Genomic DNA, 16,880 nt, shown 5'->3' on the forward strand with positions numbered 1-16,880 from the left:
TTAACAAGAGACAAATGGGAAGTGCTTCACTCAGGAAACAAAAGTTAAACGCATAGGTGTAGAATGTAGGATTCCTCACTTAGTCAGAGTAGTTGATTGTGTTCAGTGCTGCTACGATTAACATTAAGAAAGCACCAACAATTCTCTTATTTGCAAGCCAAGCTCTATTTAGACCAGAATCCAAGGGAGCTGTATGTCAGCTTTGGAAGCCATATTAGGCCGGAAGCTTCCATGCTGCCACCTTCTCATGTGTGGGAAAGTAGGAGGGGGGATTTAGTAGAGGGGTTGTCTGTAGATATAATAGCATTCTTCCTGTCAAGGTCAGGGCGATCCTGCATCTGGAGAAGAAGTGGTCGGCGTGAGGTCTCGAGATGGGACAGCGGTTGATTGGAGCATGTGATCGACTGAGGAGTGAGGGGGTGGTTTTGGGGGTTTTGATTTACTGAGAAAAAACCCGGACCTCTCAGATTCGGATTTTCCCAGATGTGCCAGTTTATCTATTTTAGTAAATAGAACTTTGAAAAAAGCTTGCTTCAGAGTTTTTACTTGGAGTTGGGGGTTTTCTGGAATGCTGACACTGTAGCTGTAGCCATGGACCGTAACTTGGGCTGCCCTTCCCAACTCAGAGCCAATTTAAGAACTGACAGCCCTAGAGAAGCTGGTTCTGGCCCCAATAAAGCCAGCCCCATAGACTGGCTCAGGGAAAGGAAAAAGGGAGAGCAATAGCTCTTAGATTTCTGTACCACTTCACAGTGCTTTACAGCCCTCTCTAAGCGGTTTACAGAATCAGCCTGTCACCCCCAACAATCTGGGTCCTCATTTTACTCACCTCGGAAGGATGGAAGGCTGAGCCAACCTTGAGCCTGGTGATATTCGGTCTGCCAAATTACAGGCAGCCGGCAGTCAGCAGAAGTAGCCTGCAGTTCTGCACTCTTAACCACTGCCCCACCATGGCTCTGCCTTTTACCAAGCTGCCTTTTGCTAAGATGAATTTTGATCATGTGACTGTGGGGATGCTGCGACGGTCGTAAGCGAGAGGACCAGTCATAAGTTGCTCTTTTCAGTGCCGTTGTAACTTCAAATGGTTACTAAATAAATAAATTGAAGCCTGCCTGTAGGCCAAGTCCTAGGTTTAGGCTCTGCTTCTCTTTCTCCGCCCTTGACCTCTTGCTTCCTGTTTGCCTGGATTTGGAAGGCAGCTGAAGGGCATTCTGCTTCCACCAAGGGATTTCCCACCTTGCACCTGGAAGGAGAGTCCAAGAGCCAGGTGGGAGAGCTGGGAGGAGAACTGACTGCATTCTGAGGAGCCTCACCAGGTCCCAGAGCTTCCCTGGTGGTGATTCTCTGCATGCCAGAATAATTCATTTCCAGAGAAGGTGTCGATTTTATTGGAATGAGCTGGGGTGGCCTGGCAGTGCTTACTTCCAAAGCAATTGTCCCAGCAAATTGAAGCCGTGTGTCTTAATAATTGGCAGGGTGATGGTGGCACTTTTTCAGGAGGCTTCCTTTGCCTTGATGTGATTCACAGTGGGAAATGATCCTGGCAGGATGTGCTGCAGTTTTAGTCTATTATAATAAATCTATAAGCCATGGCAACTGGTATGAAGTGCCAGAGAAGCCCTGGGAGGAGAGCCATGGGCTGGCTTGCCTTGCTGAGTGGCCTCCTCTCAGAGGGGGCTTGGCCTCTGTCCTGCACCCACAGATGGATTGCAGCTTTGTTCATCTTGACCCGGGCTGGTCCACTGGGCAAAGGACAGGCTCCTTTTTTGGAATGGCCAGTGGTGTTCTCTTCTTCCAAAACTGTCTCAGGCAGGTCTCAGGCAAGTACAAAGGAGCTGATTTGGATGAGGGAGAGATTGCCAAACCCTTTTCCTTCTCCTCCAGTCCCAGTTCTTTATTAGACATGGAATGGGTGTGGAATCAGCTCAGTTTCCTAAGCACCAGTTTCCTGAGCACCTAGCCTGGGTCTGGTCACTGAAGGCTTTGTAACCTTCATGATTGTTTGCCAGTGTTCAGGATGAAAAACACACTCGGGAGAATTGAATTTCCAAAAGTAAAACTTTATTGGATACACCATATTGGTACTGAAGAAACAAAACCAGCTCTGGTTTTCCCACGCAAATGCTTGCATGTTAAACTATAGCTTCCTCTTCTCCCCACTCCTGGGTAATCACATTGTCCAATTATGAGATGTCCTCTTGTTATGGGAATAGTCCATTTCTTTCTCCAGCACCTGCAGGGGTGACCTTGATGGTTTCCACACTTGCCCAATCTCTGCATACGTTCTTGGCATTCCATTTCCCCCTTCCCCCCCAGTTCATTGACAAGTTGAAAAGCATTAGGGTTTGAAAGAAGCAAAGTGATTCAATCTTAGTCAAGGCCATGGCCCCACATCCAACTCATTTCTAGAGCTTGGGTGAGAGTCCAACATGTCTTGATTTGCAGCTCTTCTCTTCTTTGATTGTCTTCATCCCTGAGTCTGGAAAACCCTGTTTCCAGCCCAAGGAAAGGAGGAAGATAAGGGTAGAAGGCCCGCCTGATTCTTAATTCATATTGCACCTGCCCCGACTTGGATTCTTAGGAAAGGAAGACCCTCGACTCCATTTGTGTGAAAGATATAGTTTTATAAAGACCAAGTGGTTAAAGTACAGCAAAGCCAGAATTAAAAGGTATCTGCTATCTCCCTATTGTCCAGTTACATTCAAAGGATTTGTTTTGGTAATAGTCCCCGCTAGATTGGCAGGCCGTTTCATTTTCCCTCCCAGGCCTTTGGCCTTGGGACAATGAGCCGATGATGTGGGATGGCATGATGAGTAGTTTCAATTTTCCCCCTTCCCGGCAGTCCCCTCACCTTCCCCCCCCTAGTTTATGGCAGGTTGGCATCTAGCACAACAAGGCTGAAGCTCAGGATGGCAGTTCCGACAATTCTTGGGCATACTACTATATGCTTTCCGAAGTGGCTGGCTGGTCTTTGGTCAGTTTGTGAAGGCAGCCCAAAGTTCTAACCCAGTAGGCTCAGGCAACTGACCAAGGGCAAATATTAGGCACAAGATCAACCCAAGTGATCATCCAGATCACCCCCCAAATTGCATGACACAATGGAACGTAGGTAGGCAGAATAACCCTATCTCCCTCTTTCTACATCTGAAGCTATTAGTATTTCCAGGCAGGGAGGATTGAAGTTAAGGAATTAGGACAAAGGGAACAACAAAATATTAATCCAGAAGGCTACGCACACGTCAACAGTAGTTTTGAAGCACAGAAGCTCTCTGCTGTTCATTATTTAATTACTCAATTTATATAACTGCCCACTCATGAGTGACTCTGAGCATCTAACAGGGTTAGAAATGTCACTGCATAAAAGCAACAATAAAAGGATAAAACACACAGCATGTCAGGAACAAAACACCATCTGTTTACGGTGGATGTATCTGTCATCCTGGGTGAAGAATCAACTCTTGAACCCAACAGCCTCCTTGGACCCAACAGGGTCAGGGCTACTGGATCTTGAGAGGATACTTTTAGGCAGGCACTGTGTCAGAGAAGTTGTGCCTTCTGGGTCCCATAGAGTGACTCTATTTAGTTGATAGGACCCAAAGCAAGTTAGAACAATTAATCAGTGGAACGACTTGCCTCCAGAAGTTGTAAGTGCTCCAGCGTTTTGAAGAAGATGTTGGATAACCATTTGTCTGAAGTGGTGTAGGGTTTCCTGCCTAAGCAGGGGGTTGGACTAGAAGACCTCCAAGGTCCCTTCCAACTCTGTTATTCTAAAGCTCTGTTATTCTAAAGCTGTGTCTCATGACTTCCCGCCGACCTCGTGGGCCAACCCTGCCAAATCTTGCAGGGCAACCCGTGCAAGTTCCATGCGGAAGATCCATCCCCACATGCTCACCAAACCAAACTGCCAGTTTGCAGACCCCGACTAACACCTGACATTGGAGGAACAGCTTCCTTTATTCCCTTAATCTCCGGTTGGATTGAAGGCAGCTTGTCGGATGAAAAGTAGAATTTAAAAGGAGAGGGGAAAGGGGAGGAGAGAGAGAGCAGCAACAGCTGTGAACCGAGCGTTTCCAGAAGATGAACTCATGGACAACTGTTGAAAATAATTTTATCGGGCTGGCAGTTAAGTTGGGCCACAGGGGAATGGCTGATAAAGACAAGAGAGCTGTTCCAAATGGAAGTTGCAACAAGGAACTCTGGCGCAGGAAGGAGATCTGTCCATCAACTGTTTTGACTACAGACTCTCTAAGATACAATTGATGGTTTGTCTTCATTTGTCTGAAGTGGTGTAGGGTCTCCTCCCTAAGCAGGGGGTTGGATTAGAAGGTCGCCAAGTTCCCTTCCAACTCTGTTATTCTATTCTATTCTATTCTATTCTATTCTATTCTATTCTATTCTATTCTATTCTATTCTATTCTATTCTACTCTAAAACTCATCAGATTTGCAGATGACACTAAGCTGGCAGGAATAGCCAACACCCCAGAAGATGGATCTCAACAGACTGGAACACTGGGCCCCACCTAACAAAATGAAATTCAGTGTAGAGAAAAGTAAGGTTTTACACTTAGGAAAGAAAAAACATCTGTACGGGGACAGACTGGGTGAACCTTGGCTCAATACAGGGGTGAAATCTAAAATTTGTTACTACCGGTTCTGTGGGTGTGGCTTGTTGGGGGGGTAATGTGACTGGGTGGGCGTGGCCATTTTTTTTTTAACTTTTAAAACCATTTTTTACATGTAAAACCATGTAAAAAATGCTTTCAAAAGGCTCTGAGAATCCCAACTGAGTTGCCTGATTGGCAGGCAACTCAGCTGGGATCGTCAGAGCTTGGCTCGTCAGAGCCATTTAAAAGAAAAAAAAGGCTCTGATGATCGCGCAGCTCAGCTGGGCATGGGGGGCGGGAGCAGGGATTTTTGCTACCGGTTCTCCGAACTGCCCACCGCCATCGCTACCTGCTTGCCCGAGCCGGTTCGAACTGGGAGCATTTCACCCCTGGCTCAATACCAAGAATTGTGAGAAGGATCTTGGAGTCCTAGTGGACAATCATTTAAATGCGAGCCAACAGTGTGTGGCAGCAGCCAAAAAAGCCAATGCAATCCTAGGTTTCATAAACAGAGGGATAGGATCACTTGAAATATTAGTATCTCTTTACAATGCCTTAGTTAGTGCACATTTGGAATACTGCGTCCAGTTTTGGTCACCACAATATAAAAAAGATTTTGAGATTTTGGAAAAAGTGCAAAGAAGAGCAACTAAGATGATAAAAGTTCTGGAGACTAAAACATATGAAGAATGGTTGCAGGAATTGGGTATGTCTAGTCTAGCAAAAAGAAGGACTAGGGGAAACATGATAGAAGTTATTCAATATTTGAGGGGCTACCACAAAGATGAAGCGGTCAGCCAATTTTTCAAAGAACCAAAAGGCAAGACAAGAAACAACAGATGGAAACTAATCAAGGAGAAAAGCAACCTAGAACTAAGGGTAAATTGCCTAACCGCGAGAACAATTAACCAGTGGAAGGGTTTGCCTCCAGAAGTTGTGGGGGCTCCATCACTGGAGGCTTTTAAGAAGAGACTGGACAGCCATTTGTCTGAAAAGATATAAGATCTCCTGCTTGAGCAGGGGGTTGGTCTAGAAGACCTCCAAGATCCCTTCCAACTCTGCTATTCTATGTTTTCAACCTGCTGGATCCTGCAGGACAGGCAGAGATAATTAAAGTAGCCACATGCTTTTGCAACAAAAGCTCTACAAGGCGTAGCTACTGTAATGCATAAGACAAAGGTGCTGTGTTTGCCCTCGCATGAGTCTTAGAGGCCTCGTGAATAATTTATGAAGCATGCCTATTGATCTCCATGCAGCCTCAGTGCCAAAAAAAAAAAAAAAACCCCACTTTCTTATGAAGCTGCATCTTCAAGAAGAAACCCAGGTTGGGATTCTCAATGTGGATATTTGTTCCACAGGAGCTCTCCCCCACCCCCTGCAGAATGATGGGCATATCATGTACTGTATGTGCTTCATTTAATAGTAGCAAAGAGCAGAGATTGACTGAGGGTAGATATACTGCAAGGAGCGATAGGCAACTGGTCGGGAGGCTGAACTGTCCCCTGGTTGTGGAGCCCAGTTCAGCCTCCTGACCAACTGCTGGACTGTACATCTCTTCCAATAGCACTTAGACTTATATACCGCTTCACAGTGTTTTACAGCCCGCTCTAAGCGGTATACAGAGTCAGCCTATGGCCCCCAACAATCAGGCTCCTCATTTTACCGACCTCGGAAGGATGGAAAGCTGAGTCAACCTTGAATCGGTGAGAATTGAACTGCCGAACTGCAGGCAGCAGACAGCCGGCAGTCAGCAGAAGTAGCCTGCAGTACTGCATTCTAACCACTGCACCACCACGGCTCTTAATGGGAACGGTGCTGGAAGGGCTAAAAAGCTTCGTTCTTTTTTCACTTCATCCTGATTGTCAGACCTGCCCCAACTTACATCCTTCAGAAAGAAAGACCCTCGACTCCATTCAGTTGAAGTGATTGGTTCTTTTACTAAAGAGAAGTGGTTGCAATGAAAGGAAGGCTGGATCTGAGTGTTCCCATGCAAAAGGTTACAATTTCCCCCTTTCCCTGGCCAACCCCCCTTGACCAGTTCAACAGTGTCCAACAGCCATCCCAATTTTGGGAACCGCTTTGAAGCTGGGTGCTTTTCAAAGTAGTTTCACATTCCATTCCCAGGCCAGGTGTCCTTGGTGGCTAGTTTATTCTAGTTTGACAGACCTGGTTCCTGTTGATTTGTTTCCCTCCCTCCTTTTATTCATCTTCTTCTCCCCAGCCCAAGCTCCCCCAAATTCCTTCCCTCCCCACTTTCAGTTTATGGCAGGATGCCAACAAAGTGAAGCAGCTGAAGATGGCAGACCTGACACTGATTCTTGGCAGATTCCTCCTTTCCAGTTTGCCCAGTGAAAGATAATTAAACTGAACCTCTTCCACATTCTGACCAGGTAGGGAGTCCTTAACTCTCTTCCTCTGTCCCAGCACCAGGGAAATAGGGAGGAAGCCAGGTAGAACTTGATAAATCTCAACAACTAATCCTGAATCACAAAGGTTAGCAATGACAGCCATGAAGACTTAATGAGAAACAAGGTTTGTTAAACTAATAGTTCCAGTTCTCTAGATCAGGGTTCTTGAGCTGTGGATCAGGTCACAAGGGTATGTGCAAGTGTGTGTGTGTGTGTGCTCATGGCAACTAAATATTCAGTCATTAAGAGTAAGTGCAATCGCTATTTATTACACAACCTTCACACCAGTTAAATCATTTGTTTTATTTGTGGGGAGAGGATGTCATATAATTTCATTTATCATTTGGGGGGGTTGTAGTATTCCAAGCTATTACTCAAATTATAGAATACGGAAGAAAAGGGGAACACACACAGACACACCAAGAGAAGATAACGCTCATATAAAATGTAAAAAAAATCAATACAGCATCCTACCACATTAATTGCTCTTTACTTCTTTGAAAAAGATCTCCAGTCTTCTGGAGTGGACAGTTATAATAAATTTAATAACTTGTCATCATCCTCATTTTTAATCTTGGATCTCAGTACATGAGTCCATCACAGAGGATGGACAGGTTGGAGAGAGATCACCTGAGGCCCCTGCTTGGATGTCATTAGGCAGGATTCAGGTTGTCTTCTTCTATTAGATTAATATTCACAGGTTGTGCCACTGTGTAAAAAGGGTTGTATGGGAAAACCTGCATTCCATTTGTGGAGACTTCTCAGCATCAGGTCAGCTCAAAGATGCTCCTGGGTAGGACACAGGCCAAGTGTTGAGTATTCCTCTATGTCTATTGAAACCAGAGGTGTGGGGCCAGGGGAAGGCCTCAAGATGTTATTCTCCAAGATGTAATCTATATCTCTTTGCACTTGTTCTTGCTTGTTCACGAGTAACATTCATTCAGATTATGACTGCTGTCAAACCTGCTCAGCTCCCTCCTTGGGGAACGGAATGGGACAACTTGTCACAGCCAACTCACCATGGACAACTCACCGCTGGACAACTCGCCATGGGACTAATAGCTGCAGGACAATTTAACAATTCTATTTAATTATTTAAAATAAATAAAAAAATATTCTAATTGTTGCCATTCACATTTCATTCTGTCCTTTTTAAAAATGATTCTATTCCACCATTTCTTTGATACAAGTGTAACTCTTGTCCTGCAGTGACTTGTCCTGAAGCGAGTTGGCCATGGCGAGTTGGCCGCAGCGAATTGTCTTAGACCCTTTGGGACTGACTGAACAGTGGAGTCCTGGGGCCTTAAGCTTATGTGTATGGACAGACAGAATCCTCATTTACACCTTATTTTGTCTTGTTCCAGGTGATGCTTTCGGAAAGGAAAGGAACGGATGAACTTTATGCCGTAAAGATTCTGAAGAAGGACGTGGTCATCCAAGACGACGATGTGGAATGCACCATGGTGGAGAAGCGAGTGCTGGCCCTGGCCGGAAAGCCCCCCTTCCTCACCCAGCTTCATTCTTGCTTCCAAACCATGGTAAGCTCCCCGACAACCCTTCATCCTAAATCCTGCAAAAGCTCCCCAATTGAGTTGAGAAACTTGTCCCTTGAAGGGTATTCCTTGTGCTGGAAATTTAACCTGGATGATCACAATTGCCTTGTGTAAAGACCAAAGAAGACATTGGCTAAAAACAGAGTCATCTAAGCGAGAATGATATGCCCTCTGGAGATTGGACAGTGAGGGCTGTTCAGCAGCAGGAAGGTCAAGGACAGGCACAGAAGACGCAGCAAACTTAAGGGAAGGACAGAAGGAGGACTGGCAGGAAAGAGAGAAAAGTCCTGATGAACAGAGAAACCCTGGCAGAAAAGGGACATGTTTCCTGGCCAAAAGGAAGGGGATTAACCCTGCATAACTGGACATAGAATAGAATAGAACAACAGAGTTGGAAGGGACCTTGGAGGTCTTCTAGTCCAACCTCCTGCTTGGTGGATAGCTTGAGACAACAGCAGGCAAGGAAGGCCAAATCAGCACACATAACCTTGGTGCACCATAGTAGACCAGTCTCAAATGAGTAAGGCCTCCCAATTCAGAAAAAAGAACAAGTGGGGCACGAGATGGATTTGTGTAAAGGAGCCGAAAGTGTAAGAAGGCCCCGTTACACAACAGTTCTGCGGAAGGGATGGTGACCCATCCGGGACCAAAGGTGGAGAGCACCCACAGAGGACCCTAATGCCCACAGCAACTCCGTCTTGTTAGGTTGAGCTGAAGTCTGCTTTTCCACATCCAGAATTTCCAGACATGGAGATAATCTTAATGGTCTCACTTACTCAGCCTTGGATAAAGATTCTTAAGTGGGTATTATTGGCATGGTGTTATCTGATCCCATGCTAACCGATGCTGCTGCTCAGTGCCTTTACATAGGTGTTAAATCAGAACCCAGAGAGTAGTTTTAGGCTCTACTGTCTACTCTCTCCTCCTTTCTTTAGAGAAAGGAGGAGAAATAATATAAATTAAAACTCCCACTCGTAAAGTTCAAAGATGGTCTAGGAGGATACCATCATCAATGAAAGACAAAGAAAGACTAAAATGGATGCACTACCTCTGCTCCAGTCTCAGCAGAGGTCTTCTAAAAGTGTGAGCACTGCCATTTCAGTGGTCTGAAGAGAGGTCCAAATAGTCCATTTTGTCCGACGTCCCCTGTAGCTGTAAGCCAAGGGTCTCCAATCTTGGCAACTTTAAGACTTGTGGACTTCAACTCCCAGAATTCCTCAGCCAGCAAAGCTGAAGTTGAAGTCCACAAGTCTTAAAGTTGCCAAGATTGGAGACCCCTGCTGTAAGCCAACCATCTTTTCTTCAACCTTCCCCAGGGAACCCAACTAGAATTGCAAAGAAAGAGAAAAACCCAGATGCAACTTGAGCCAAAGCCAGGGGCATTTCCTCCTGGGAGGAGAAGGATCTCGGGCAAGCCAGAGCTCCAGAGATGGCCCTAAGATCCTTTCCAACTCTAGAGTTAATGGAATGATCTGACCATATCAAGAGATTGATATTACCCAATTCCAGATCACATCCTCGCTGTCCCAGGATCCAAAGAGTCTAATGAGGGGCCCCTATTGTGAGTTGGCCCCATAACCTTCTAGGCTAGAACATGGTGGCCATGAACTCTGGAGCTAACTTGGAATCCGTTTCCAGAGAAATCAATTAAAGTTGTCCATTCCCTTTGTTTGGGGAATTTCAGCACTAGCCCAATAGCCAGAAGGAGCTTATGCAAGGAGGCCAGGAGGGCCGCAGTTCCACCTGATCCCAATAGTCTAATTTCACTGGCTGAGCCAGGGGGGAGGGGGCTTGGAGGCAGGAACTTGCTACATCTTGGAGTGACCTGCAGATATGAATTCTATTCTGCACCTCAATTAGCATCAATTACTTTCAATCTTCTTTCTAATTCTCTATATCTTTGTTTCTCAACCCCAGCAACTGTAAGACGTGTGGACTTCCAGAGATCGCTGGGGAATTCTGGAAATTGAAGTCCACACGTCTTACAGTTGCTGAGGTTGAGAAAGGCTGCTCTATGTATGCCCAACATGAGTGCAAGAAAGTGACTCCTCTGCCAACCTGCCTCACAATGCCTTTTTCAAACGACATCAACAGATAAAACCACCACGATAAAGTGGAGCAATAGAAATCAGAAAACTTTCCTGCAGCAGGTGGGCCATGTTTCTGTAAAACGATTGGCATCCTTTGGAGGGGTTGGGGTGCAGTGACCCCGGGGGAAGCAGAGAGACTGGATAGCGGAGACAGGGTGGAAGCCTTCCCAATTTGGGTGGGAGGACTGATTAAGAATGAAGAGCGCCGAATGCCTTTGTTTGGGGGATCCTTTTTGCCCCCAAAGTGGCCAACTCTGCTACTGCAATGCAGCGATTTAACATGCTGGATGTTGGCAGCAGGAATTGGGGGAGGGGGGGCAAAGGGCACAAAGGAGGAGCTTTCCCACCTCTGGCTCAGGGCAGCCAGCCATTCTCCACGCAGCAAAGGACGCCAGGCGCAGCTCCCGCAAAGCACTTTCTCTCCGGCTGTTTCCAGCTGGCGGCTGGATAAAGGCAGAGGGGCCGCGCTGCGAGCAGCCCTTCCTCAGCAGCAGCTCTTGGACGGCAACAATGGAGGCTTAGAGGATTACCCTGAGACGTCAGCCCAGCAGTTGGAGTTGGCAAAGCCCGCTGGCAGCCGCCAGAACTCTCCCATCTTGGTGATGAAAGGCCGGCATGCTGAGATCCGTCTTGCCTAGCCTCTTTCTGACATCTGAAGTGTGTTGGCAGAGGATTAGAGGGCGCAAACCTGCCCGGGGCTTAGCACTAATCGGACTGGGGACATAATCGCAGGTTGTAGCAAAGGGTATTAGCAGCAACCAGGCCGGAGGCAGAAGTGGACGAGAAGGAGCAGTTGTCATTCCATGCACGGGAACTTTCTCTCTCCATCTCAGCAATGGGTGTATTTTGGGGGGGGGGGGTTAACCAATTGCTCAATATTTCAGGAGCCTGAGAGGCTCCCAGCTGATCCACAGATGTCAGATGTGTGTGAGATGCCCCCGGCAGAGTTTTCGGATGAAGCTCCAGTAGCTCTCCTAAACGGAAGGCATCAGGGGTGGGGTGGGGGAATCAAGGTGGTACCCAGGGCCGGATTTTCCTATAGGCTAACTAGGCTTCAGCCTAGGGCCTCAAGATCAAGAGGGGCCTACATTCAAATTGTTAGCAAAATTAAAATTACACTTTCACTATAGGTGAAAGGGCCTTGTAAGTGGAATAGCCTAGGGCCTCTTTTCATCTAAATCCGGCCCTGGTGGTACCTGCAGCCACATGGCACTCGCTCCATTTGTACATACATGTGATGTGCAATTGGTGTAAAAAGGGAGGGCAGAATAACAAAATAACAGAGTTGGAAGGGACCTTGGAGTCTAAGCCCCTGCTCTAGCAGGAGACTCTAGACCAGGAATGTTCAGCTGTGGAACTTTAAGACTTGTGGAGCCACATGGCTGGCTGGGGAATTCTGGGAGTTGAAGTCCGCAAGTGTTGTGACCCAGGCCCAAGTAGGTAATAATTGACGCAAACAGTTCCAAAACAAACAGACTTTATTAGAACAGCTGAGAATTAACTCATTCTCCGCGTAGTCCAAACTAAATTAAAACAAACTCTTCATAACACAAATTCTTCAGTCTAATCACCAACCTTGGTATAATTAGGCAAACTGTCAAAGGCTTCTCTTGGCAAAAGTTCAAAAGCAGAAGATGCCGACAAGACTATGCAGCAAGACTATCAATGTTGTTTTCCGGCAAAGAGGCCAAGAGCCATTGCTGGTCTTTTAAGCCTTATGGGAGGGGCCAATCATCTCTTGGCCCTACTCCTGAGTTGTCCTCTGTGCTTTATCTGCTCCTGCCTTCTGGCAGCTCTTCTCATGCGTGCACTAGGAACAGGCTCCTCCTGTTCCTCTGCCTCTCTACTGTCAGCCTCTGGAGGCTCCGGAGTCTGCACATCACTCCCCGATGGCCCTGGCCCCATCTCTGCCTCCGACGCAGAGCCCTCATCCGGGCCTTCCCCAGCCTCCAGGACTGGCCCATGTTCTTCCTCAGCCTCATCGCTGTCTGACTCTGCTGCCAGCTCTGCAGGCTGCTGCCAAACCACAAAAACAAGTCTTAAAAGTTCCCAAGGTTGGATACCCTTATTCTATATCATTTCGGACAAATGGTTGTCCAATCTTTCCTTGAAAACTTCCAGTGATGGTGCTCCCACATCTTCTGAAGGCAAGCTGTTCCGCTGGTTAATTGTTCTAGCTGTCAGGGCAGGACAGGTCTTCGGTGGCACGATTGTGACTGCCATCTGGACTTTTCTGTCCCCACTCCACCCCCAGGAGTAGATGCCCCTGCCTCAACCAGGCCCAAAGGCGCTGCTCCTCTTGCTTTGGAAGCAAAGTCCTACAGGACACAACTTTGGCCTGATCTCCTCCACGGTGGTTGTGAACAAAGGAGCTCAAGGGAGCCAATTAAAAGACAATTCAAAGCCCAAATCCACCCTTCCCACTTTGCCTTGTCTCTCCTCTAATCTAGAAATGTCCCCTTTAAGTCCTCATCCTTCCCCTCTCCTCTCGCACCAGCTGTGCTTTCCTGCAATACATCTAATCCCACAAAAGGAAGTCAAAGGGATTTTATTTTTTACTTTTTAATACCAAAAAGGCAACCAAATCCTTCCTTTCATCGGGCTTTAAATTGTTTATTGCAGTGGCTGCAACAGACTGACGGTGTCCTGGTGAGGACCTGTCCTCCTCCTGACTTTTTCAGCTCAGCTGCACAGAATGGCATCCCGCAGGACACGGGAACTCCTTCCTGCTGGATGCAAAGTCAGGACACAGGAGAGGCTGAAGGAGGAGGTCACCAGAGGCCAGGCGACGGCCACGATGGTGCCATCAAAGCTGTGCTTGTTTTTGACATGCGTGGCACATGCTTCAATTGCACAGCTACAGCCACTGCCTTGACTTTGCAGTACAGGCCCCAAAGATGCCCCGTGGCAGAGTCTTTCCAACTGAGAAGAAAACGTTGCTTGCAGGGCACCCAAGGGGCCCAGCGTGGTGCTTCTTTTGACTTTGGTTAAGCATCCTCCACCGTTTTTCTCCCCTTTTCTCTCAGGATCGCTTGTATTTTGTGATGGAGTATGTGAACGGTGGTGACCTCATGTACCAGATCCAACAGGTCGGGCGATTCAAGGAGCCCCACGCTGTGTAAGTCACCACTGCCATTCCAGGGCAGTGCCAGGGCAGATGGGTGTGTGCTTGTGAGGATTTCTGTCATCCATGGCATAGGAGCTGGGTACTTATGAGACCGCCTTCTGCCTCCGATAGCCTCCCACCGACCAGTACGCTCCCACAGAGAGGATCTCCTCAGGGTGCCGTCGGTTAGACAGTGTCGACTGGCGACCCCCAGGGGGAGAGCCTTCTCTGTGGGGGCACCTGCCCTCTGGAACGAGCTGCCCCCGGAGATTTGTTGGATTTCTGACCTCCGTATCTTTCGCCGCACCCTTAAAACGCTATTATTCCATCAAGCACGGCTGGCCTAAAATTTTATTGGAATGGGTTATTTTATTTTAAATGATTGGCCAAACTATTTAATAATTTTAAATTGTTTTTAACTTTTATATTGTTGGTTTTTATTTTGGCTGTACACCGCCCTGAGTCGTTCGGGAGAAGGGCAGTATAAAACATAAATAAATAAATAAATAAATAAATAAATAAATAAATAAATAAATAAATAATCATCAATCAATCAATCTCCCTCTCCCTCTGAGGACCAATGATGCCAAGGGCCTCCTGTGCCAGGGGCCGAGGTGGCACCTCCTGGCCTCTCCATGACTCTCCCTTCTTGACTGGCAGGTTCTATGCAGCCGAGATCGCCGTGGGCCTTTTCTTCCTGCACTGCAAAGGGATCATTTATCGGTAGGTGGGCTGCTTTCCTCTCTATGACTTCCCAACCTTGTAGTTCCCAGGCTCTGCTGTGGCCCACGTCCACTGCCAGCCAAAGCCTTCCTCCTCTTGGAAGCCCCACTGGGATTGTCTTGATCAGAGGAAGGGCTTGGAGGCACCCCTTCCTTGGCATCTCACACTTCGGCAGTCTTGATGAGACACAAGCGGACTGATGAGTCACAGAGGGGGGATGGGCAGGCCAGGGACTCCTGGGGTTCATCTGCTCTGCTCCCTCTAGCCTGGCATCTGAGAAGCATCTGGAGGTACCCCAATGGGAATTCTGGGAAAGCAGCAGAAATGCAGAGTAGGACCATCAGACACCATCAGATACCAGCAAAAACCCCAAGGCCGGCAGCCCAGCCAAGGCCCCAGAGAGCTGTAAGGGGGCCGCAGGGGGCCTGGCCAGTGGTGAAATCCAGCTGGTTCTATCTGGCTTGGGTGAACCGGTAGAGCCAGCGACAGGAGGCTCTGCCCACCCGGCTGGACATCATCATGTCCCGTTTTTGACCCTCTGCACATGTGCAGAAGGCTCTGCGCATGCCTGGAGGAGGCGCCCGCTCACATTTCTGAACTGGTAGAGAAGGTGAGTAAATTTCATTGCTGGGCCTGGCCTCAGAAGCAGCCCCGGTGTCTCCTGGAGAAGCAACCATCTCATCTCCGGAGCGAAAAGGGGGCTGCCTTTGTTCCCTGCTCCTCCCCTCCCCCGCTCATTCAGCACTATGCATCTCCTCCTCTGCTGCCTGCCTTCCCCCCCCCTGCAGCTTTTACGGGCAGCAGGTTGGGAATGGCACGGCGGCAGCTGTAGGGCGAGAGATGGCGGCTGTGTGCCTCCAGGTGTCATTGAACCAGGGCTGTCTGTGCCCGCCTTGATGACGTTCCACAGACCCTCTCTTGCACAGAGTGGCACTCGTCTCGCAGATCCCTTGGAAGCATGCACAGCCAAGCAGGCATTCAAGCCTCCCCTTCGGAGACAAGCAATGCCTGCCTCCCCACCCACCCCCGTCCCCAGATTTCAGTTCTAGGGCTCCAGGGAAGAAGGACGGGCTGGAACAGCGTGAAGAAGGTTTTCCTCCTGGAAAGAGGGAGAGCCAGACTCCGCGGCATTTGCGTTTGGCACCGGCTGCTCTGACCTTCCACACGCTTGCAGAGGCTTCTGCTTTTCCAGCGGAAGAGAGCTGCTTGCTGCTGCTGATGGAGAATTCAGCAACGTGATTTTATTTCCATTTCCAGACCTCTCCTAAACCTTGATGGGGCCTGTCCAAAGAGGCTTTTGAAGCTCGCTAGATGAGACTTGTATTGAGGGCAGGGAAGACTCTGCTGCCCTCCAGGTCCAAAAGAACGGGGCTGGGGCTGGGGCTGGGGTTGGTGTGGGGGCATTTCCGTACTTCAGCAGAAGACAAAAAAATTACAGAAATACATCTGTGAATGCCTATTATTCCCTGTTTATTCACCTTTTCCACCATTTGCCTGCCATTCGCACCCTCAGCCATCATCCAACAATGTAGGTAGTCCTTGACTTACGACCACAATCAGAACTTCCGTTGCTAAGCGTGGTGATTGTTAAGTGACCCATGCCTAATTTTACCACAATTTTTTGCCACAGTTGTTAAGTGAATCAGGTGGTTGTTAAGCAAATTTGGCTCCCCTCGTCGACTTTTCTCATCAGAAGCCAGCCAGGGATCTTGACCACGTGGCCACCAAATACCGTGACCGACGTAGATATGTGATGGTGGCAAAAAGGCAAAGGGAGTTATCGCAAAAAGGTCATAAAAACTGGCCACAACTCTCTTAACAATTACTTCACTTAACAATGGAAATTCGGGTCCCAGTTGTCATAAGTCAAGGACGACCTATATTCAGCTTCCAACTAAATATCATTCAATGGAAAACATTTCTGAAGCTTCACATTTCTCTTTTCCTTCTCTTTTCCTCTCTTTTCCTTTCTTTTTCTCTCCCTCTCTTTTCTCTCTTTCTATTCTCTCTTTCTCTTTCTCTCTCCTTCTTTTCCCTCTTTCTCATTTTCTCTCTCTGTCTCTCACTCACTTTTTCTCTCTCTTTCTTCTCCCTCCCTCCCTCCCTCTTTCTCTCTGTCACTACAGAGACCTGAAACTTGACAATGTGATGCTGGACTCCGAGGGCCATATCAAAATTGCTGATTTTGGCATGTGCAAAGAGAGTATCTGGGATGGAGTCACCACCAAGACTTTCTGTGGCACACCCGACTACATTGCTCCTGAGGTGAGCCAAAGGCATCTCCTGTCTCTACCTTAAACTTTTGTTGCTACTTCTCAGCAAAGGCTCCAACCGATGAGAGGTCATCCCAAGTCCCAAATCTGCATTACGTGAGATGGAGGTTAGTTTGAGTAAA

General features: G+C 47.8%; 1 protein-coding gene across 2 annotated transcripts in view; it reads left to right on the plus strand.

Moving 5' to 3' along the window:
* The window catches only part of PRKCB (protein kinase C beta), a 234,733-nt gene that overhangs the window by 177,229 nt on the left and 40,624 nt on the right, over positions 1-16,880 (plus strand). For both annotated transcript variants that reach the window (XM_034420612.3, XM_034420613.3), the window contains exons 10-13: positions 8,378-8,551; positions 13,683-13,774; positions 14,423-14,485; positions 16,612-16,750. In XM_034420612.3, the coding sequence (XP_034276503.1) occupies positions 8,378-8,551; positions 13,683-13,774; positions 14,423-14,485; positions 16,612-16,750 (468 nt within the window). The remainder of the gene's footprint in view (positions 1-8,377; positions 8,552-13,682; positions 13,775-14,422; positions 14,486-16,611; positions 16,751-16,880) is intronic.

This window comes from Pantherophis guttatus, chromosome 14, assembly GCF_059756535.1.
Source record: "Pantherophis guttatus breed Tessera chromosome 14, ASM5975653v1, whole genome shotgun sequence".
Classification (NCBI taxonomy): domain Eukaryota; kingdom Metazoa; phylum Chordata; class Lepidosauria; order Squamata; family Colubridae; genus Pantherophis; species Pantherophis guttatus.